Raw genomic sequence first — 22,909 nt, forward strand, 5'->3', positions numbered from 1 at the left:
AGAGGTTCCTTGCACTTACCCTACTGAAAGGCTGTTAAGCTGGGAGTTTATCAGGTTTTTCTTCATAGTAACAGCACACTGCAAAAGTGTGCAACACCTCCGCAGAATGTCCTAGAATTTGATTTTTGTCCCAGTGGATCCAGTATAAAAATAGCTTCCAACTAATTCCTTCTGCTTTATCAGTAGACAGTAATTCCCTCAAGTTTAGTAGTTTTAATATATCCTTTTGAGGATATTAACTTTTTATGAGATGTACAAAAGAATTGAAGAGATGTATGAGGCCATTTAACAAGAGAATTCACAGGACCGCAGATTATACAAAATCTATTGCAAAAGCAAGAAGTGTTTCTACACACTAGCATAGCGCCGGTCAGTAAATCCACCCAATGTCCCCTTTCCTTCCATCTCCTCCCTGAGGGAATGGCAGTGCCCATGCTCAATTATGTGTCCCGCTTTTTCCCAACCCCCTTTTCTTGCTTTTTTCAGTTGTCCCATTGTCTTTGTCAGTGCAGCAAGCTATTCAGCGCTTGGACAATTATCTGATGCTCATTGGCCTAATTCTGCCAGACCTTCTCCCAACTCCCTGAGAAGAGGGAATATAGGGAAAGCTGCTCTGCTGCACTGCAGCTGCGGCTGAGCAAGTGTATGCGGCTTCTCAGGAGAGGCTTCAGTTACTGCAGGTACTCAAGCAGTTACACAATGTAATTTTCTGCTTGTTTCAGGATTGCATTGTAATTTTGAAAATTGCAGTATTTTTAACTCATCCTTTCTGCACTGCATCCTTCCCCAAACTTGCTTCTTTGCTTGAGTTATAAAATAAAGCTTGAAAGGACCAAGGATACACATATACACAGTAAAAGCATCTGATCTACAGTAATTCTCTTCATTCTCCCTCTGATTATTTAATTTATCAGTATTTGTAGTGATATAGTTTAAGGCTTTTTGTGGTACATTCATTTCTTCAGAGAGTCCCTCATGGTACTTTTCGAACTACAGCTATTACTACGATCCCACTTAAGGGCAATGAGGTTATTGCAAGCACAGATAAATATGATTTCCTGTAAATTTAATGCAAGGTAGAGATGGAAAGTCATCCTAGATCAAGTGTTCCTTCAAGTTGATTGTAGTCTGTGATAGTATATTTGCAATAATTTTTTCAACAATGCTTTCAAATGTCAGTTGATAGGATTTCAGCTAATTCCTGTGGTGCACAGGTTTTCCAGGGTAAGTCAATAAGCCATTCTAGAGTCAGAGATGCGAGGAACACAGCTTTTGCAGATCCTTCTATTGTGTACTATCCTGTACTAGTGCCTATGTTTCTTCCACGAGAGTTACACATGATTCCTAATGCCAATTCCTGTCCTACTTCCCTTAATGTTTGCTCCCTGGCACGTCTGCGTAGTTACTGGAGGGTGAGTGCCTGTGGCACACTGGAACATGGTGCCTGTGGAGCAGTGGCCAAGCCCCTGGGGCCACCAGTTCTACTCCTGCCAATTTGTGCTTGCCTTTTAATAAAGGGCAGATATAGTCTTTAGTATTAAATTTCATATCAAATGCTTTCCCTTCTCCCTACAATATGTTTTGGGTGCAAGTGTGGGAATGAACACAGTTATGTTTTTGGGAATTAAAGACCTTTCCATTAAGTGTCTCTTTTCAGTGCAGCCAGACGCATGTTGCCCTGTTAGCGGAACATGTTTGGACCCTGTCTGTGAAGTGCTTTTGCTACACACAAATGCTGCATGGTTGCTTAAAGGGATAAAAGTTAAAGATTCCCCAGCACTTGTGACTTTAGTTGCTTTATGTGTTACCTTGTCTCTTGCATTCTAGCCACTGCTACATTAAACAGTGTCTGATCATTAACAACCTGATTAGAAGGGCTTAGGGTAGGAAAGGGAAAAAAGCAAGAATAAAAAATATTTCTAGAGGGCCAGGTTTTCAGCAGTATAAATAGACAAAGGTTCAGTCAGTGAAGGAAGCTCAAAGCTGAAGGCAAATACGTTTTCCACTGACTCTTATTACTGAAGTCACGAGGGAGAGGGTAAAGAATGAGAGCACCAGAGTTCTGGGGCAGCAATTTATATCTCTCTCTTGAGCTGCACAGCACAGCTAGATCCTCTGATTATGCTTCATTTTTTTTTTAATTATAAAAACTACATTTATGAAGGCCATATAGGTATTTACTACAGTACACTGTAAAAAAGAAACAAACAAGAAACCCCCCCAGTTTTCTAGCTTGTTGGAAGTAGCATGTGCTTCAGCTGCTATCTAAGAAATACAAGATGCCTAATACCAGACAATGCATAAAAAAAACCTGTATGATTGTTGTTCTTGTTTGCAGTGCCTCCAAAGCCAGTTCATCTGCAGAAGGTGTCACCTGTTACATACCAAACCCGTATGCATAAAGCTTTATCAAATCAAAAACCAAGAATGGAGGAAGAGACATCCACCCCTGTTTCTAGTGTCACAAAGGAAAAGTCCAGTAAAGTGTCAGATCTCATCAATCGTTTTGAGGGAGGCAGGTATGTAATAGAATTTGAATCGGTTTGTAACTCTGTTGCATGTGAATTATTGGAACTTGAGCCTGGGAGGAAGAAAATTGATACTGAGGTAGTGCTCAAACAGATCTTTGCCAGAGGAGTTGGTGGAAAAACTGCATATGTTTTGAAATGGTGCAAGCCAATTGTGTATTTGGCCTGTAGAAGGTGTGCTTTTTCATAAGGTGATAGTCTTAATTTTTCTTCTAAAAACCAGAAGTAAACAAACTTGTAGTATTTTTAAAACATCCTGAAAAATGTCAACAATTTGAATTAAGTGCTGATTTTACAATGAAACCTTGGAGCTAATCTTCAATTCTTTTGTTCCTGCAGGAAAACAAAACAACACACATTTACTTATAGAAGCAAATAGAAATACCTGAAGTCCTATTTTTCCTTTTATACTGATTTAACCTCTTCAGATCATTCACATGAAGAGGGGAACTGTACAAGTTATTTGTATCAATATGGCATACATTCACTAAACTATTTGCTTTCTAATACTTAGTGATTTTGGTGGAAGAGCTTGATGTTTTTGAGTTTTGATACTGCCTTTTACAGGAAACATTTGGAACCTTGAGAAACACAAGCCATAGTGAACTTTGCTTTCACAAAATAGTGTTACTTGTGTGTCTTCAATTACATGTACATGACAAGCATTATAAGCTCTGAAACATAAGTTACTAATAGAATCATAGAATGGTTTGGGTTGTAAGGGACCTTAAAGATTATCTAGTTCCAACCCCCCTGCCATGGGCCCGGACACCCTCCACTAAACCAGGTTGCTCAAAGCCTCATCCAGCCTGGCCTTGAACACCTCCTGGGATGGGGCATCCACAACTTCCCTGGGCAACCTGTTCCAGTGCCTCACCACCCTCACAGGGAAAAATTTCTTCCTAATGTCTACTCCAAATCTCCCCTCTTTCAGCTTAAAACCATTGTCCCTCATCCTATCACTGCACTCCCTGATAAAGAGTGCCTCCCCATCTCTCCTGTAGCCCCCTTTAAGTACTGGAAGGCTGCTGTAAGGTCTCTCTGGCGCCTTCTCTTCTCCAGGCTGAACAACCTCCCAGTCTGTCCTCATACAGGAGGTGCTCCAGGCCTCTGACCATCTTCATGGCCCTCCTCTGGACTTACTCTAACAGGTCCATGTCCTTCCTGTGTTGAGGACTCCAGAGCCAGATGCAGTACTCCAGGTGGGGTTCCACGAGAGTGGAGTAGAGGGGGAGAATCACCTCCCTCGACCTGCTGGTCATGCTTCTTTTGATGCAGCCCAGGACACAGTTGGCCTTCCGGGCTGCAAGCACACATTGCTTTGTCATGTTCAGCTTCTCATCAGCCAACACCCCCAAGTCCTTCTTTTCAGGGTTGCTCTCAATCCATTCTTCCAGCCTGTATTTGTGCTTGGGGTTGCCCCAACCCAGGTGCAGGATCTTGTACGTGGCCTTGTTGAACTTCATGAGGTTCGCATGGGCCCACCTCTCAAGCCTGTCAAGGTCCTTCTGGATGGCATCCCTTCCCTCCAGTATGTTGACTACACCACTCAGCTTGGTGTCATCAGCAAACTTGCTGAGGGTGCACTCGATCCTAGTGTCCATGTCTCCCACAGAGATATTAAACAACAGCAGTCCCAGTACTGACCCCTGCAGAACGCCACTCATCACTGGTCTCCACTTGAACATTGAGCCATTGACCACAACTCTTTTGAGTGCAACCATCCAGTCAGTTCCTTGTCCAGTGAGTGGTCCTTCTGTCAAATCCAGGTCTCTACAATTTAGAGACAAGGATGTCATGTGGGACAGTGTCAAATGCTTTCAACAAGTGCGGGTAGGTGATGTCAGATGCTCTTCCCTTATCCACCAATGCTGCAACCTTGTCGTAGAAGGCCACCAAATTTGTCAGGCACAATTTTCCCTTAGTAAAGCAGAATACATGTGCTCTGTGTAAAGAGAGCGGCCTTCCAGAAAGCCCATGACAAAGGAACAGCTCAAGAAACAGTCCCGTGACAGTTAAGCACTGGAAATTTTGGACATAGCTTTCTTGTCTTTCCCTGGGATACTGATGTTCTGATGGGATGCCCCCTGTGGGAATGAATGCATGATGTACAACAGAGCATGTCCTTCTGAGGAGCCAGAGTATTAAGACTTTTATTGAAAGAATTTCCCCTCAAGATGGGGGAAATTCTGTCCTTTATACAGAAGCAGCTGAGCATTGCAAAAGTGCGCTTGTCTAGTGGAATAGAAATAATTTCAGAGCTTCATCTGCAAGCAATTTCTGTCATTAGGCAGAGACTTAATTGCACTTCTGTCATGCCAGCTGCTCAAAGATAGGAAAAATAAATTACTGCAGCACGGGAGGTCCTGTGAATTCTTCTAGCACAGGTCTCCAGCCCTCTTATCACTTTGTTTCCCAGTTTTCCTCCAAAGCATAATCTAAGTCTTTTTAGCAGTGTAGTATCCTTAGAAAAACAATTTTATCCTTTCTGAAAGGAAACTCCTCAGATTCATTGTGCCCTACACCAATGAGCCCTGCATTTCTTCCTGATAGACATACCTGCTGCATTGTACAGGAACTTTTTCAGTATTATGCAATTAAAGGAAGCTATAAAGAAAGCAAGGAAAGCTTTCTTATTTGTAGACTTTTAAAAATAGAGACGTTTTGTTTTGGGGACTAGCTGAGTTGCTTTTTGGCCAACATCATTCATTAAGTACACCCAATGATATCTGTCCAGTGATTAAATTCTCCTCAATTCTATGATCCTCACTTAAGAGAAACTTCCATAATGAGCATGCTGAGTTCTGGAATATCCTGCTGTGGCCATGGAAGCGATTCCTGTTTTTTAAATGAGCTCAGCTCAAAAAAAGTGTCTTCTGTGAAGGTGAACTTCACTTCTAATTATTGGTCTTCAAATGGCTAGGTAGCATGTTCATGAACTGAAAACTGTGATTGTCAATTATGATAACACATTTTCATTAGTCTGTACAGCCCACAAATGTGTAGGCATGTCATAAAGTTAATTAAACCTATTTTCTGCGTGCATGCAATTGAAAAATGTAAATTAATTTTATCTTGGAGTTAAGCTTATTTTTAAAAACAGTCTTTACACAACTAAAGGAAAACTGATTTAAATTTTTTTATTATGTGATGGAAGAAGATGAAGCTAGTGTAAGATATCTTTTGAGCTCTGTGTATGAAAGTACAGAGTAAGTTTACAATATGCTTGTAAACTGCCCTATAAATAAGGAGTAAACATACAGTTCATAAGCAGTCTTAATTTCTCCAGAAGATTAATGATCCATACTAAGAACAATATCCTAGAGGACAGTCATGGTATCATTTTGCAGGTTGAATATGGCTTGTTGAATATGGCTTGTTAAATGTACTTCAGACAAAGATATATAGGCTTTATTTTAGTTCCTTTTTTTTTTTTTTTAAACTGTAATCAAGCCAAGTACACTTACAGAGTAGGCTAACATTTATATTGGTCTAAAACTCAAAATCTCAAAAATAAAACAGAGAAAAAGATAGTGATAGGTATAAACAAAGGATAACGTATGTTTTAAGCGGAGATAAAATATGGAGGGGGAAAAAAACCTTCAGAAAAGATTCAGCATGATTAAAGGACACTGATAAATAGGGAAACTGGTGGAAGAAATGGGATAAGAATTTAAAGCTCCTCCTGCAGTATGCTGAAATAAGGAAAGGGATGTTAAATGTTCTTGGATGTTTTTCATGCATTTTGTGTAATTGAAGAGCAATTAAAGAACAGGCTGCTTGTTAGTTTGAGCATTGGACTGGGACTTGGGAGACCCTGAGTCTTTCTCTGTTTCTGTCAATAATCTTCTGGGACACTTTGGGCAAGTTCCTTCCTGTAATCAGTGCCTCAGTTCCCTTATCTGTTACATGGGGCTGATCATACTGCCTTGCATTTTACAAATTAGATTTAAGGCACGTGAGGATGTAATGAATCAATATGGACGGCACTCTGGGTTTCCAGTAAAGAGATGCATGTTTGTGTTTTAATGGAATGGTGAAGCTCAAGTCTTGATGGCCTGAACTTCCTAATATTAACACAGGAAAAAATAGTTTGGCGGGAATTGGTTATATGGTGCAACTGTTCTACTCCCCATACCAGGGATTTTCTTTAATGCCATGATTAACTTCTCTCTCATCTATTTTTGTGGTGGTTTTAGCTCGTTAAATCCTAGTGATTTGAAGAAAGATTCCTCTGTTCTCCACATTCCTAAATCTCAAGGAAGATATGGGTCAACACCATCACCTCAGCCAAAACTTCCCTCCCAGCACCCACTACAAAAACAGGGAAACAGTAATACCGACAAAACTCAGGTTGCACAGCTACACACAGCCAATGGAGTAGTAGCACAAGACCAGACGGAGGATGAGGACAGGAGATTACCAGATCGTGGCTCTGCTATGTCCACCTCGGTTCCAGATAAAGCCATCAACAGCAGCTTGATAAATGGGGAAAGAGAAAGTGCTTCCAGAGAGTCATTGCAAAGTATGACTGCCTGTGAAGGACAGATGCTTAACAGCTGCTACAGGACTCCAAGCAGTGATACACTGCTCCCATCTGAAAATGAAACTCTAGAAACTAATACTAATGTGAAGGAAGAACCAGCTGAGGAAACCAGTAAGCAAGATCAACCTGTAGAAACAAAGGTAAAAGGAGAAATTGTTTTCTTCTTGCTATATTGCTACTTTGTGTGTTTTCTCTAGGTTTTTATTTACAAAAATAAGCTTTCAAGAGCAGGTCAGAAAGTTGAAACTTTTGGTTATTTTCCCTCTGGAAATAAGACAGGATAAAAAGTTTTGCTTGCCTTTCCCCCTTTCCCACTAGCTACCTGATGTTTAAAAAAAAGTGAAACTGAAATTCATGTACGTGTTTAGCACTATGCTTCAGCTGTGCTGGACTGCAAGGGACACATATTAGTGGTGTATATAAAATAAAATTCCACATGTAGTAAACTGCAGCAACAGGGCTTCAGGCAGAACTGTTATGTGAATCCTTAATTTGGCTGTAGTTGTCAAGTCAAAGCTGGAATGGCAGTTGCAGTCTGCGAGCTATCAGATGCAAGGTTCATAAATAGATGCCTTGCTAGCAAGGAGAACTTATATCATGATGAATTTGAGCTTCCTCGTAAGAAAAGTTTTTAATAATTAAGGGAAATAAGTGGGTGGAAGAAAATCTGTCTTGGGAAATTAATTGCTGAAAAATTGTGCATATTACCACTTTAAAAAGTTTGATTGTGTAGTTTGCCTTTTTGTACTGAAGCACTGGTGGGCAGTGAACATCATTAACAGTTCTGGTCCAGCTGTGCCATGTGTGAGCTGTGGCAGAAGGGGCTGGGCTGGAACCTCTCAGCCTTCCTCTTCACCCCAGAGCCAAAAAGCCGAGTGCTGATGAAGCTCATCACTGACAATCAGGAGTACACCTGCATCAGTTAACTACAGACCTCTCCAATTCTGGAGAGGGTAAGTTCTGTGTGTGGGGAAAGGTGGGTCTCAAATTCTCATGTATTATAGGATAAAATATCCTGCATAATCACAAGAAGGTGCTGAGTTGTGTGGGTTTTCTTGTTTGTTTTAGGAGCCGTTTTTCCCAGTAATGAATGAACATTATGATTCCCATCTAAACATAAGCCTGGTCACAGTTCAAGGCACCTTTAACCTGCCACATCTCTCATTTTGTTTCTGTCTCCTGTTTGGTAATGCCTGTTTCCCCTCTCTGTGCCAATAAAGTGCTGAATGCTCCATGGGCAACAGTGTTAAGCTTGAATCCAAGTCATGCAGTAAGGTGCTGGCAGCGTTTTCAGGAAAAAGAAGTAGGAGGCAGTCCTGTTGTAAAGTCCAGGAAGGAACTGGGCAAATGCTAATGGCAGCAATCTCATCAAAACCTGTCTTTGAGCTGCTGGGACCAACACATGTGATCTGTCCTACTTTGACCAAGAGTTAAATTGTTGAGTGACTGCTACTAGATGGGTTGTTTGCTGGTGCTTGAAAACAAAGCCAAACAAACCCGTGCAGGATAACTCTTAAGTCAGCATCGGTAGAGAACTGAATCTGTAAAACTGAACTTGGTCACAGCAGCATCTCCTGAGATACCAGCTTGCTTATGATAGAAGGACATCCCCTTTAGTTTATTGAGATTAAGAAGCATGTCTACCACAGGCTGATCTAAGGGCCATGCTTTACAAAATGAAACACTAATTTAATTTGGATTGATGCAACCTATAGATGGCAGTCAGCCCTGTGGAGGTCTAAGAAGGTGCTGCCATGCTGTCTGGAATAGGGGGAGGGTGATGAGGAACAGGAGAGGTCTGGTAGAGCTTCAAGCTGTTTCGGCATCCAAGCGGGCATTGGGAAGAACTAAAAGTGTTTAGACAGTCAGTGATTTTGCTAGAGCACCCACATAGTCAGCAAAGAATCTTAAAACTGGGATGCGGTCCAGTTGAAGTTGTGCTGCACAAACAGCCTTCTTCTGCCCTTTTAAATTAAGCAAGTGTAGGTACAATTGAGTAAAAGCAATAGGAGCAGATGCACATGAGTCACGGACAAACTTTAAATTATGCATCTTATGTATGTGTATTTTGATACTGATGCAGAGTATCATCTTTGTCGCTTGCATGCTGTACTTCCTAACTCAGGGAAGAGAAAAAAAGTGGTGCTATCTCTTTGTAAATGCATTCATGTACAGCAGAAGTAAACTAAATTGTCTGCTGGAAGGGGTGAATTAAGTTGGGAAATGGTGCAAAACCAGAGTGGAAATTTCTTTTTAGACTTGGAAAAGAAAGCTTATTTTGGAATATTGTTGCTCTTACTGTTATTTTTTTTCCCCTTTATCACTGTAGATCTGACTAAAGTTAGATTATTGCAGGTTCTGGAAGAGCTGAGACAAAACTTAATAAATTTGACAGTGTTCTGAAGCATTTTCCCCAAATGACCACAGTATACTTCATTTTTCTTATTTACTGAATTAGTTTGAAAGTCGCAAACAACAAATATCACAAGCAAAAAAGACAATTTAAAGTGAAAAGCTTCCTGCCTTGCAGCAGAAACACCTTCTGTTGTAAAATTTAGTTTGCCTAAAACGCAGAGGCTGAGTAGCACAGGAACATCCCAATCAATTAACTTCCTGAATAACATCTTGTGAGAAATCTGCTGCTAGAGCTAGCTGAAGACAAGAAGACAAATGCTTTGGTATTTGTTGTGAGACTGGTAGGAAATAGGGAGATAGACAGCATGCATTCCACAGATGGAGAAGAATCCATTGCACATCTTTAATAATGTCCTTACTTGATGTCTCCTTCTAATGGAGATGTTGGGGGCCCTGGTGTTTCAGAAGCAAAACTTGGTGGGAGATTGTAGATTTTTTTAAAGTGAAGTTTTGATTTAAATAGGGTGAAACTTTGTGGCTAAGTTAAGTTAACAAAACTGTCAATCTTCAGCACCTAATATAAATGTATAAGTGCTCTTTGAGAAGAGTCCCCTCTTTAGGGAAACCAGGATCTTTACTGCTTTCCTTGGTTGCTGCACAAGAAACTCGCCCATCAGTTCTGCAGTGGACTTTATAGAGTTAATTCATTGTAGGTCTTGCAAAATTTAGTGCTTTCCTTGATTTCAGAAACTGAGAACTTGAGATTAAAGGAAATCTTAAATTCTTCTGGAAATTTACATTTATATTCCGAGTACTTAGGGAAGAAAGCTTTGGATTATGAGGCAGCTATGACGTGAATGGTTTTAGAAAAGAAAAACCCACTCTGTTACTTTATACGAAACTCGTCATTACAAACAAACACAACATAGATCGAATGGCATTTGTTCATACTCTACATCTCCCACCTTGTCTGTGTTGCTTAATATATTACTGCAAAGCCCTTGGGGCAAGGGCTACACCTACATAGGAGTAAATAAAATACAGCATCACTATCATGTTGGTAGGTATATTTTTCTTGATAGGAGTTAGGTCCTGTTTGTTCTGGATAATAAGTTATGGCTATATTGGAATTTAGGTTTAAGTAAAGGCTGCTTTAAATTACCATGATTTTTGCAAGGACAATGGAAAAACAATGTTAGAAAATATGAACACAGATGCAAAAAGTTCATACTCTCAGGGGCATTTTTCATACCTTTTCTTAATTTGAGAGTTCAGTAACAATTTAGGTAAAAATGACTTGGTTTAATTTCTTAAGCATCTATAGTAATGTGATTATTCCAAGGATGTGCAACACTGTGTTAAAGAATATATAACTAGGCCCAGGTGAAATACTTACTGTAAGCATCCATGTAGAGATACAAGATTGCAGTCCTGCCTGATTCACCTGCTGCTGTCTCACACTTTGGATATTTTGATCAGCAGCTGAAATCGTGTACCTCTCATGTGAATGTTCTATATCACACTAGCCGTTTCTGTTCGGTTTTATACATTGAGTTGCCATGTGTAACGGACTGTCACAGAAGTTTGAAATGTTACCTGAAATCATTAAGAAGTTGTGCTTGAAACAGTAGAGTATGTGTCCAGTTATACCTTGTTGTAAATTTTTGTCTCAGTATTTTTTGTTAACGATGAGGAACCCAGTATAAATACTGATGTTCCAAAAGCATAAAGAAATCATAGGAGTGAGATAGAAAAATTCTCCAGAAACAAATGTGTCTGTACCTTTTATTTCTTTTATCTTATTATCTTACTTGTGAAAAGAGATGTATGCATTTATGGTTATATCCCATGAAAATAAAGCTTAACTTGTAACTTAAAAGAAAATTAAAATTCTCTTTTACTGTTCATGATTAGATTTGATACAGTAGTTCTTTACAGATTTGATTCAGTCGTTCTTTAGGGAAGCATTGAAGTTCCCAGAAGTTGAATACTAACTTCATGTTTTCTGTGTTTTTTAAGGTTTTTTTCTTTTAAGAATTTTCCTCCTGTATCCCTACAAGGTTTTTCAAGGCTGTTTTGTTGAACAGGTCTAACAACAAATGGCTCTGTGTCATTCTTATTGTCACAAACATCATTCAGGATCTATTTCCAAATTATGTTGCAAGAGTTGCATCCTGCAACTTGGAATAGACAAATTAGGGTCTGCGGAACCTGAACCCCTTCTTGGGGTCACTCTGCCCTGGGCCCATCACGCATTCATGCCTGATCCAAAGATAGGGTTGGTGGGCAGCGGAGCACAGATGTGCAGTGCAGCACGGTGTGTGCCACGACAGAGCTGGGATGGCTGTGAGTTCCCTGAAAGAAGGAACTTTAGTTTACTCCAGCTTCAGCACTGGCTTCATGCAATGGTGAGTCTTTCCACTACAGGTGCCTTGCTGTGTAGCATGGCACTGCCAGGACCCGTGTGTCCACCCATGTCCCTGTTCGCTCCATGTGCTCGGGACAAGTGGCTGCCACTTCCATCAAGAAAAGCTCCATGGGACATGGATGTCAGTGCTAGCAAATGAGTGTGGGACCTGTTGTTCCCAACAGGAAGGAGGCTGGAGTGACCTCATGGAAATCAGGTGCTTTTTTTTAGATAGGATACTAGATAAGACATTGAAGTGGGTGAATGAATAGGGAGGAGGATGGAGCTAGTAGTAGAAAACATACCTGGGAGTTCATGTAACATGTGGGCAAACATTGAGATGGCGAGGTGGGAAAGTGAGGACTTCCCTAAAAGAAAAGTAGCAATACAGTTTTCTGTTACTCTTGCACTGATCTGACCCTGTAGGCGGGGGTTCTTATGCTGGAATAAGAACATGCCACTGTGATTAAAAGATACCTCATCTGTGGTGTCTATTTTTTTCTCATGTACAAGATTCATGAGTTGTAGTGTGATTGTTGTAAAGACTGAGATTCAAGAATTAAGATGATGTGTAAGGTTGATACTGAGAGGGTGGGAAAGCTGTGATCAGAGAATAGTGGGAGAGTAAGAGGTATGTGCCCTGATTTAGGAGTGAAGATTAAATGCTTTTTCTGAATTGCTCATTTTGCGTGATATTTTTGAGTCTGCGATGTGTGATTTTCCATCTCTTCGTTAGTTCATTTAATCTTCTGAAATTTCAGATTGGTTTTGTAGTAGCGCTTCAGGGAGAAAGTGGGGTTTTGGGGAGAGAAAGAAAATGAAATAAAATTACTGAGGAACTGGTAGCATTGATGGTTCTGTGCCTCAAGTCCACATGTGAGATCCCTTGTAAATGGCTGCACTAAATGGCATGCTGTAGCTGTAATAGCTAATCCTTCAGCTCCCTGCAATGTCTCTTGACAGCACTTAAAATGCTGTTCTGTAGGTTACTGTGGTTGCTATGCTGATTTAAACAGATTTAATGAACAGCTTTAAAGTCACTATCGAAAGCCTGTATTTAGGGAGGAGGCTTGCCGTGTAGCAGTGTGGCTGTTAACACTGCAAATTAGAATTGAAATGTGTTCAAATTTGGAATACTTATTGAATAGTGAAAAGAGGGGAAAAAAAACCACTGAAGTCCTTTAAATGAAAAGACTGTACTTATTCAGTATTCTGCAAACCATCTTTATAAATGTACTTGCAAATGTTTATCGTACTCTTGTGGAAAGCAGTGTGCAGTTTGAAATCAGAAATAACTTTTTCAAGCTCTCCTCTGTATTTCTTTTATGAAGACTTTCTACGGTTTGTCTAGAAAATTACCCCTTTCCCATAAGTGCTGTGATAAGACTGCGATTTACTTAGGAAAGACTCAGATGTTGTTAGATGTGAAAAGTTTTCAGTGCTAGCATTAAATTTGGAAGAAAAATCTTGTAATGAAAGTGTCATTTTGTTGAATCTGACACTTGTGAGCATGAGGCATTTCCCTAAGGATTTGATAGTTTTAGAAGGCTGTGCTTTCATTGTTTGTTTTGAAGTAACTTCTCATAGCAGCTCATAATTTTGTATTCTAATGTATTTAGTTAAATATTGAAACTTGAATGGACATTCTAAGTTTCCCTTCAGCAGAAGAATCAAAAATATATTTTGTGGAATGAAAGACTTTAAAGGGAAAACTTCCCTTCAGATGCAAATATTACTTCCATAAAGATCTAGCAAAGGAGCCCTCTCATTGTAGTCAGCAATTAATCAGCAATGACTTTATTGATGAACATAAAACATTTTGTACGTTTTTTTCAATAATATTATCCTACAAAGAACATGCGGTTCAAATAACTTTCGAAATGGGGGTGGGGGCAAGCACCCGAGTAATCCCATCTGTTCCCTCTTACTCTGTAAATCAGTTGTTCCAGCTCTGAAAGGTCAGCGGTACTCGACTACCAGGATGTGAGCTGATCTGTTAAGTAGGGAGTTGGTGCTTTGGCAAAGAGCCCAGTACAAACTGAGAAATGCAAAATGTTTTAGCCTTTGAGTTTTACTTAGCAGTTTGATTTTTATCCTCCTCTGACTTTTGTATTTGTTGATTAAACCACTGGAAAGCTTGCGTTTTCCAAAATGGGGTGACTATTACTAAATGTGAAACTTGGATTCCAGTTGCATTTTGTACTGTAAGGTAATTGTATGTTTCTTCATCTTTGTTATTTTCTTCTTTTTTTATATATATTAAATTATGCTTTCTCCAGTATCATGAAAGTTGTTCTTGTTTTTCTCCAGGAGACAGATGAACAGAAACGGCACAAAATTGCCAGTGAACTTCTACAAACAGAAAAAGCCTATGTTAGCCGACTCGACCTCCTAGATGGGGTACATTTTTCTTGCATTTACTTTTATTTTCTTGCCTTGAATTCACTGGAATAGCTATGCATAAGTGTGTATCTAAATTACATTAAAAGGTGGTATGCTTTTCACATTTTGCAGACTTTTTCAGTCAGGCATTCGCAGTTGCCACGTAACTTTGTGTATGTTTCTATTTTAAGAACACTAGATTTTTAAAAGGATCAGACTTTTGTGGATATTAATGCAATAGGTTCTGTGTGTGCAAATGTTACCATAAGCAGTAGCAGCGCAAACCTCATGCTAGTAGCCCTTCTAACAAAGGAGACGGATAATGTTAACACTTACTCGTTTCTTGGCTTCTGGTGACGTGGACAAGGAGGGTATCATTTTATAATACTGAAATCACCTGCCCACTGGAAAATTACTAAATCTTTCAAATTTGAGCCACCTAAACAGAATTTTTCTTTAGTGAAAACAAACCCAGGAAGATGCCCATTCGAAACTGTATATGCCCTATTTTTCCCACTATATGTTTAGACTAAATCCTATTGAAGTGAACAGAAATTACCCTTATGTAAGGAAAGGTTTGAATTCTTGTGCGCTGTAGACTTAAATTGATATTTCTTAAATGTGAAAGACTGTAGCTCTTGAGCATTTTCCTTTATGAGCCTTGTTTACTTTCTCATGTAACACCTACATCTGTTTTACCTGGATACCTGTAGTTATGCGTGGCCTTACTCTGTGGTATTTTCCTCAGACATCACTGTTTAAATTTCTTGGGTCTAATGCATAAGTCTTACACACAGAGTTGAGGAAAAAGTAAAAAGCCTCAACTGATACAATAATTGTTCAGACTGATTGGGGATCTAATTAATTGTCTTCACAGAAGTGGGTTTAGCTAGCAGACCCACACTGGGATGGATATATCATGTGTTTTAAAAGACAAAGTATTTGGGGAGAAAACAAAACCAAAAAAACCAAACCCCTTTGATTTAGAGAAGTTTAAAAAATATGGAAAATGTTTACTTCATTCATAGTTTTTTCTGATGGGTAATGTAGAATTATTTTCCTTGATTTGATCGTAAGTGTATTACTACTATGCATGTTTTCCAAATATTAACTGGACAGAGTTCTGAAAAACGAGTTTCAAGCACAGCTGCTCAACTGCTAATGAGAAAAAGGCAGGAGACTGGGAAGGGACTGTTACGTTTCCCAACTTGGTTAAAAAATTATGTAACCTTTAATAGCCTTCAAAGTAACTTGTCAAAATTAACTAACTGTCCTCTCAGGGATGCAGCAAAGTGAGAGTGTTTCAAAGTATATGTGGAAGTGTCTGGCTTTTTCCTTTTAAGACATTTGTGCTGTCTCAGTTGAGATTATCACAGGCCCTGTCTTCAGACTCTTTTCTTGTTTCCCAAACTTCTGAAGCCCTTTCTAGGGAGAAGCAGCCTGTTCAAGCGTGGGAGAGGGAGACAGAGGGGCCATAGCTCCCCATAAGCACTGTTTTAGGTGATGTGCACATTAACAGCTGCACGTCTCTAGACATTTTGTAGCTGCATCTCCTCAGGTAGAGTGCACTGATGGGGAAAGAATATATTTTTTAAAGACACTATTGTAGAGTCCAGTCAGAAATGGGCCCTTTTTGTGCTTTAAATAGTATGTGGAGACCACTTGTAGTCTGCCAACTACTTTGATTTCAAAAGGATAAGAGGATACAGCATACAAGGAGAGTGGTTGGGCTAATGGTGATCAGACATCATGCTAATTGAAAAGAAAGCAAGCATGGAAAAATACGACTGGAAGACTGAGAAAGCTGAGATGATCTAGCTGTTAAAACAGACAGGATGCCTGGAGACGATCCAAAATGGCACTACTTCAGTTTGGCTTTCCTTATGTCTGCTCTGCCTGCAGTGTTTTCCTGGCTCACAAAACAAAAAGGGGAGTGTAAGGGGAGGAGAAGCTTTTAATGTCTGGTGAGGAAAAGACGATAAATGAGTTTGTCATTACCTGTCTATATTATTGAAATATTAATCTTGCCTCAGTTGGAGTAGGAAGGGTGGATAGGTGGTTTTCCTTTGATTAAAGATAATAGGCTGATAGGTTTGGGGCTCTTTTTCTGTGTTGCAGGTATTCTACTCTAGACTCCTTGAGGAAGCCAACAGAGGTTCCTTTCCAGCTGAAGTGATTAACAAAATCTTTTCTAATATTTCATCGATAAATGCCTTCCACAGTAAATTCTTACTCCCAGAACTTGAGAAAAGAATGCAAGAATGGTAAGAGGCGATTCACTGGTTGATATATTACTAAAACTGTGTCTGTAGGAACTTTGTCACAAGGTTGAGGTAGGGAAGGTACCTTCATAATTAGATGCTCCAGGCTCAGCAAGTACCGTGGGTAGGAGAACATCTGCTCTTCCACTCTTCATCAGGATCTGACTCAGTAGAGCACTCGCGTCATTTGCTCAAAATAAAGGACATGTATCTTGCTGAAGCCAGTGAGATTACTCATGATTAAATGTCTTGCTGAATTGGAGGTTCAGACTGAAATTGTGCGACCTGATGAATTTATTGCACAGAATACAAAACTGAGATAAATAACATGTATGTGTTTTGTGCTACCCTTGTATCACAGTAACCTTTGGCATTATTGCTTTCTGTAATAAGGTGGGATATGTTTTTGGTTTTCTGCTTGAAATCCACATCCAGGTCAGGAATGTTTTGAGGACGTTTTTTCCTCATCTTTTCTTGGTAAGACCTCTATTTGGAGCAAGCCAGAAGGACAGCTGAGGTGTAAATATACTCTGTAATGATCATGTACTATTGTAGTATCTTTCTCCTGACTTGGTGTATACTGTTCTGGAGCTATTAAAATATAGCCATGCATTTTTGGTCTTTTATGTAATTGTGGGGAGAAAAAAAAAAAAACAACCCAGGTCTCAGACCCTTGCTGTTTCCCTAACTTATCTGGGAGAAGGGGACGCATCATTAAAAAAGAAAAAAGCACCCAATAAAAATTTATGAATATTGTTTTATCCAGTTGTTTCACCTCAGCACCTCTTTGGTTGCTGTATTGCATGTTATCTAGGGTTTATTGTGAGGACTTCTAGTGTTTGTCCAGATAGAATTTCCAGTTACACTTGCATATAACACCTTAATTGTCAAAAAATCACACTAAAAAATAAGAAAGTATTTTTCTGATGTATATGAAAAAATCTCAAACCACGCAGTGGTGCTTTAGATAACAAGCTATATATCTCCTGACGCAAAGAGATGATTCCCCTTTAAAATGATGATTCTTTAAAATAGAATAGTTAACCATGCCCAAACACGTTAGCCCTCTATAATCTATAATGCAAGAAAGTAAGTAAAACCTAAGCATCATGGAATGTAGCAAAGTTTACACCTTAACTTACGTTACTTGCAAAATGACCCTGTAAGGTAAATCCACCCTTTTATTCTGATCAATTGAAAAAATCCGATAGGAAATACGAATGCCTGGATTACAATAGAGTGCATATTCATGAGAAGTGGAGTTTAAGTTAGTCCAATGATGTTTAAAAAGCAGCTTACCCTACATCGGTGCTGTATACATTTGAAATTAAATTTGTGAGGCACTCTTAAAATTTTGCTCTAGATACTTTACAGGACACAGAAGATGGGTTGCACTACCATATGTATTTGCAAAGTGCTAAACTGCACACTAATAATGTATATAATAGCTTAAAAGGCTGAAAAGTGCTTTTGCAGATGAGCTTTGAGTGTTAGTGCAAAACTAGTAAATTGCACCGTAAGGTTATTATCTTTCCCACATTGCTTGGAAACAACCTCTGTGCTGTAACTGAGACAGCCTGTTCAAGTGTCCCTAAAGCATTATGCTTTTGGGAGGAGTCAGAAAAAAAAGGGTAGAGCTGAAGATAACAATTTGTGATCACTGCTGAAAGAACAATCTCTCCCCATCACCAGTCTCTGAAACAACAGCTTCTGCTAGATAGAGAGTTAATTTTCCTCAGCAGTTCCCTTAACTGGACATAGAAAATATTTAAGTATGTTCTCTTGGTAAGTTTATGCACCACTTCTGTTGTTCTTTAGCTTCCAGTAAAAATATCTGGATAAAAATTTCTGTCACTTTCCCTGAGTTGTAGTTTGTTTTGAAAACTTAGTTTTTAAATTATGTAGTTTTTAAAGGTAGAAAACAGATTCTTGTTTCTTAGAAGAAAAAGCAGTGTAAATCTTAGCTTATTGAGTGGAAATGAAATTGTCTGGTAGTTGCATTTTGAATGAGCTGAGTAACAGCTGGAGCTGAATATCTCTGTTAAAACATATGGCTTGAAAACACTGGAAACAGCCTTGTTGCAATATATTTCCCATGAAAAGAGCATAACAGAGCATAACAGTGATCCCACATCAAATAGATACTCATCTAACTCGGTCTTTTGTACATGAGGATGATAGCAGATCACTGGGGAAGAATATAAGAACACTGCGATAGCCTGCGGGGAGGCGGAGGGTGATGGTGGTGGAGACATTACGTTGCTCTTTCAACACAAAGTTTTGGAATCTGTGGCAATTGCAGAGCTGACCTACTCATATGATTTGATATGCTTTGAAACTGCAACTTTCAGTTTTGTTGGATGCCTGTTAGCTTGTATATTGGAAGAGGAAGCAGTTGTTCTGCAGTCACCTTTGCTGCACTGTGATTTTACAGATCTCTGCTTAGTTTTCTTGCAGCCACGACAGTTTTAAATGAGATGTTACAAATCATGGTTAGTAAGTCAGCCGTTTCATGTTTGAGTTTTTAGAATGGAAATGTGAATAACATCGTGGTCTGATAACACAGAAATACGAAGTGTTTCTGTACCTGCGTTACAATGTGAAGTCCTGTTTCTTGACCCATATAATGATGCCTCTTTGTTTTCTGTTAATAGTGCAGTGCTCTTTTGGGCCCGTGGTAATGGTTCTTTTTGTGATATCTCTATCGAAGAGAAAAGGAACTGTCTTGCATCTGATGGCATTTAGCAGAACTTCATATTTTGGCTCATGGTGTGGAGTGTTCAAATATGAGATGAAGTAGTTGTCTGTACTTGTAAGTCCATGAAGGGGTGGTGCTGCTCTCAGAAGGTTCTGCTTTCTGTGACTTCCCCTGTCCTTCCTGTTCTTTCAGGGCTCTTTGTGTGACCTGGACCTTGTCTTTCTTACCTGAGATGATGATGAATTTGTGTTTTTATAGCCTCAGTCTTTGAACATATAAGGCCTTTGCATAAAAAGTTGTTGTGAAATTTTTGAATCTTCAGACAGTGAAATTGCAGTGCTCTGTGTAAATAAGCAGCCATTGGTATCCAAGGAGCAGGCATAGCAAAGTGTTCCTACTTCTTGGTTTATGAAAGTTGTAACATTTTCTTTTAATGTCTGTCTAGTAATAGCTATGAAAGTTAAGCAGAAGTATTCTTTTTTTTATGCCAGTTTCTGTAGATGCAATGGATTGCTACAGTCTTTTCAGCTTTAAGGTTTTTTTTTTAATTGCAAAATTTTATAATTACTTATGTGTTAAATTTATGAGAAAACGTTAATGTCTGTGGGTTGTTGTGTGTTTTTTTTGGTTTTTTTTTTCTGGTGACCTTTAAAAATGTATTCAAATTTTCTTCAGTTCTGTTGGAATTGGCATGATTTGTGTTTTATTTTCATTGCAATAAAATGACAACCCAGGGAAGTAACATTCAGTGAATCAAAGGAGCGGGGTTTTTGTTTTAAATTGCTAGCTTGCCTTTGAAAGCATATGTGTCTGCTTGTGTGTAGAGTGGTTGAACAAACACATGAAGCTAATTAAGGGTGGAAAGCCTCAGTGATTTCAGAGACCAACTTCCCACTCCATCTTGTCCCCTTCTCTAGTTACCAGGCCCAGCAGTAGCACAGACCTCTGCCAGGTCATACATAGGGACCTTCTGCCCCCCTAGAAGCAGCTGGAGCTGGACCAGCCTTTGCCACTTCTGGCAATATTCACTATTCAAATAGCTTTTCCCTTCTGCACAGCTTTTCTCTTGGAGAAGTGATATGTGGGAGTAGACTGCTGAAGTAGCTGCAGTAGATTGCTTTGCTTTAGATCACCACCACAACATTGGTTTCAGACTTTCAGAAGTCCAGCGGTACTGAGTTTCTGAATCTGTCCTTGAAAATTAAATGTGAAATGTATTTGCTATTGTATTTCTTGGAGATGCATATGTGCTGTTCTGCTTTCTTTGTGTGCATCGAGAGTGCAGCTTCTCTCTGCCTCTCCATCAGTTTCTTTACTATTATGTTTTATTGGAAGATGTTGTCAGTAATTGGGAAGATGTGGGAAAGTTCTTGAAAAAGACTGGAGTCCAAGGGATTGTCTCTACTTCATAGGTCTTCTTAGATAAATAATGATTTTTAAAAGTTGTAAATGCATGTATTTATATAAGGCATGGAAGGGAAGTTGTGCAGTATGGATTTAGGCCTCAGACAAAGCCATAGGCTAGATATTTAGAGGGTAAAGTGTGCTCAAAAGAAGATAATGTAGTTTTAAGAACTGCAAATAAAATAAATTGGGTCATGTTTTGTAAACAAAGCCTTTCAAGTTTTACATTATAGTTGGCTTTTTTTTCTTTAGTGCTCTATGCGACCTGTCATGCTTGTACATGAACAAAGAGGATATGAACAATCTTTCTATGTTAACTCAGGTCAGTTTTAATGGTTATGTTGGAACTCTGTATGAGGCTATCCCAAACAGAAGGATTCTCTGTTAAACGCTTGAAACTGTTTTATCACTGTGTGTGACTTTTTTTCTTTCCTGTTTGCTCTGAGATTCTGCCCTCTTACTTTGCAGGACCACCACCCCCAGAATTGGAGACATTCTGCAAAAGTTAGCTCCTTTCCTCAAGATGTATGGAGAGTATGTGAAAAATTTTGATAACGCAATGGAATTGGTGAAAACATGGACCGAACGGTCACCTCAATTCAAATTCATTATTCAAGACATTCAGGTAATGGGGAGAACAATGTAGATCTCCAAGTAATGCAAGCATATAAAACGTATAAAGGTCTGTGGGTGAAAAAAAGTATTAAAGAAAAAATTGAATACCAAATCCCTTAGAATTAAGGGTTGTTGGTTTTGTAGGCTTCACATGGCATTCTGTGTCTTCTCCTCCCTTCACACGTGCACAAATACCCACACAAATCCAGCCTTTCCAATGCAACATAGAAACCAAAGTAGAAAGGTTGAAACACGAGAAGACTAAAAAAGTGCTACGTTTTGGCTTAGATACCAAAAGTAAATACTGTTGTAGGCCAGAGTGACATATCAGTGCAGCTGTAGATCCTTGTACTCAATCCCTAAGTACTCTATTGGCTCACACCAGTGCTGTTATGCAGAGCGCTATGCTTTGGAAGTAAGTATATAATCCTAAATGCTGAGACACAAAAGCTAAAGCAAGCTTGACAGTTAAGCTGTACAACCGTTCTTTCTGAAGGTGCGTTTTATACCCTCTAGTGCTCCCTGTGGGTTTCTCTGTGAATTGGCAGGTATGCGTCTTCCTGCTGCAGACTGAGCAGCTAGAAATAGGATAAGGTATTTCTGCTTAAATTTTACTGCTCTACAGGGTCTTGGGATTCTAAGCCAGGGAAGATAAGTATGTGTATTTTATTGTAGTGTTTTAATTGCATCTAAGATTATGGAAAAGAATACGCATCTTAAAATACTTCTGAGGGGGAATGAAACCCAAAGAAAGCATTCCCTTCTCAGACAGCTAAATGGACTAGAAAGGTATATTTTAAGAATTGTTTTCTGATACATGGTCATGAACTGTTCTTATTAATTCTTTGTAATTCTTGATTCTGAGTTATTACAAAACTAAGTTAAAATACACTGCAGTTTGGGAGGTTTTTTTGGTAGGATTTTTATTTGTGAATTCTACTGGGTACTTGGAAAATTCTTTTTACAATTAGTTTTAGGAAAAAATTTTTAATTATTTGGTCTAGAAATGCAGCTCTATTTTCTTTCAGAAGGTCTATCATGCATGTTTCAAAATACATTATTTATGTTTTATCAATCATCACTTTTATTTTAGTGTATCCTAATAACATTTTTGCTTACTACATTGAAATATGTTTACAATTTTTTAGAAGGAAAAAGTGTGTGGAAATTTGACATTGCAACATCACATGCTAGAACCAGTCCAACGCATTCCACGCTACGAGATGCTTCTAAAGGACTACCTAAGGAAATTGCCTCAGGATTCTCTAGACTGGAAAGATGCTGAAAGTAAATATCTTCTAGCCATTGAAAGAGCTGTAATAAGATATTAGTAAGAGGATACTGTAAATTAAATATATTTTCAGGAAAAATAAAGTGAAGAAGCAAAGTTCCTCTGAAAAGAATGGTAGTATTTCTTCAGTGGAGTTGTGAGATAATTTGAAAAAATCTTTTTGAGTAGTGGATGAAGTTAATATAAAAATTGTAAAGCCTTTAGTATTCTCTTCCTGGAGCACGTAAGTTTTGCTATAGTTTTAGAGCAGCGCACAGGTTTTGTTCTGTTTACTTTGCGGATGATCAGGGGTTGCAGTGGTTTTTCTTTGGGGCTTTTTTTTTTTTCTGTGTTTTTGTCAGCATGTTGGTTTGCTTTATGCACACTTGGAATGTATGTCTTTTATTTGTAAAAAAGTGGAGTTAGCCTCATTATTGTATTTT

At 38.9% G+C, this 22,909-nt stretch overlaps 1 protein-coding gene across 1 annotated transcript in view; it reads left to right on the plus strand.

Annotated features, from left to right (window-relative positions):
• Positions 1-2,346: 2,346 nt before the first annotated feature.
• LOC104461766 (FYVE, RhoGEF and PH domain-containing protein 4-like) overlaps positions 2,347-22,909 on the plus strand; it is a gene marked incomplete at its 3' end in the record, with an annotated part of 22,368 nt that continues 1,805 nt past the window's right edge. Inside the window, exons 1-6 of the mRNA XM_010073463.1 lie at positions 2,347-2,519; positions 6,728-7,214; positions 14,147-14,236; positions 16,337-16,482; positions 21,050-21,206; positions 22,345-22,483. Coding sequence (XP_010071765.1) covers positions 2,395-2,519; positions 6,728-7,214; positions 14,147-14,236; positions 16,337-16,482; positions 21,050-21,206; positions 22,345-22,483 — 1,144 coding nt within the window. The remainder of the gene's footprint in view (positions 2,520-6,727; positions 7,215-14,146; positions 14,237-16,336; positions 16,483-21,049; positions 21,207-22,344; positions 22,484-22,909) is intronic.

Source organism: Pterocles gutturalis, unplaced genomic scaffold (assembly GCF_000699245.1).
Source record: "Pterocles gutturalis isolate BGI_N339 unplaced genomic scaffold, ASM69924v1 scaffold17697, whole genome shotgun sequence".
Taxonomy (NCBI): Eukaryota; Metazoa; Chordata; class Aves; order Pterocliformes; family Pteroclidae; genus Pterocles; species Pterocles gutturalis.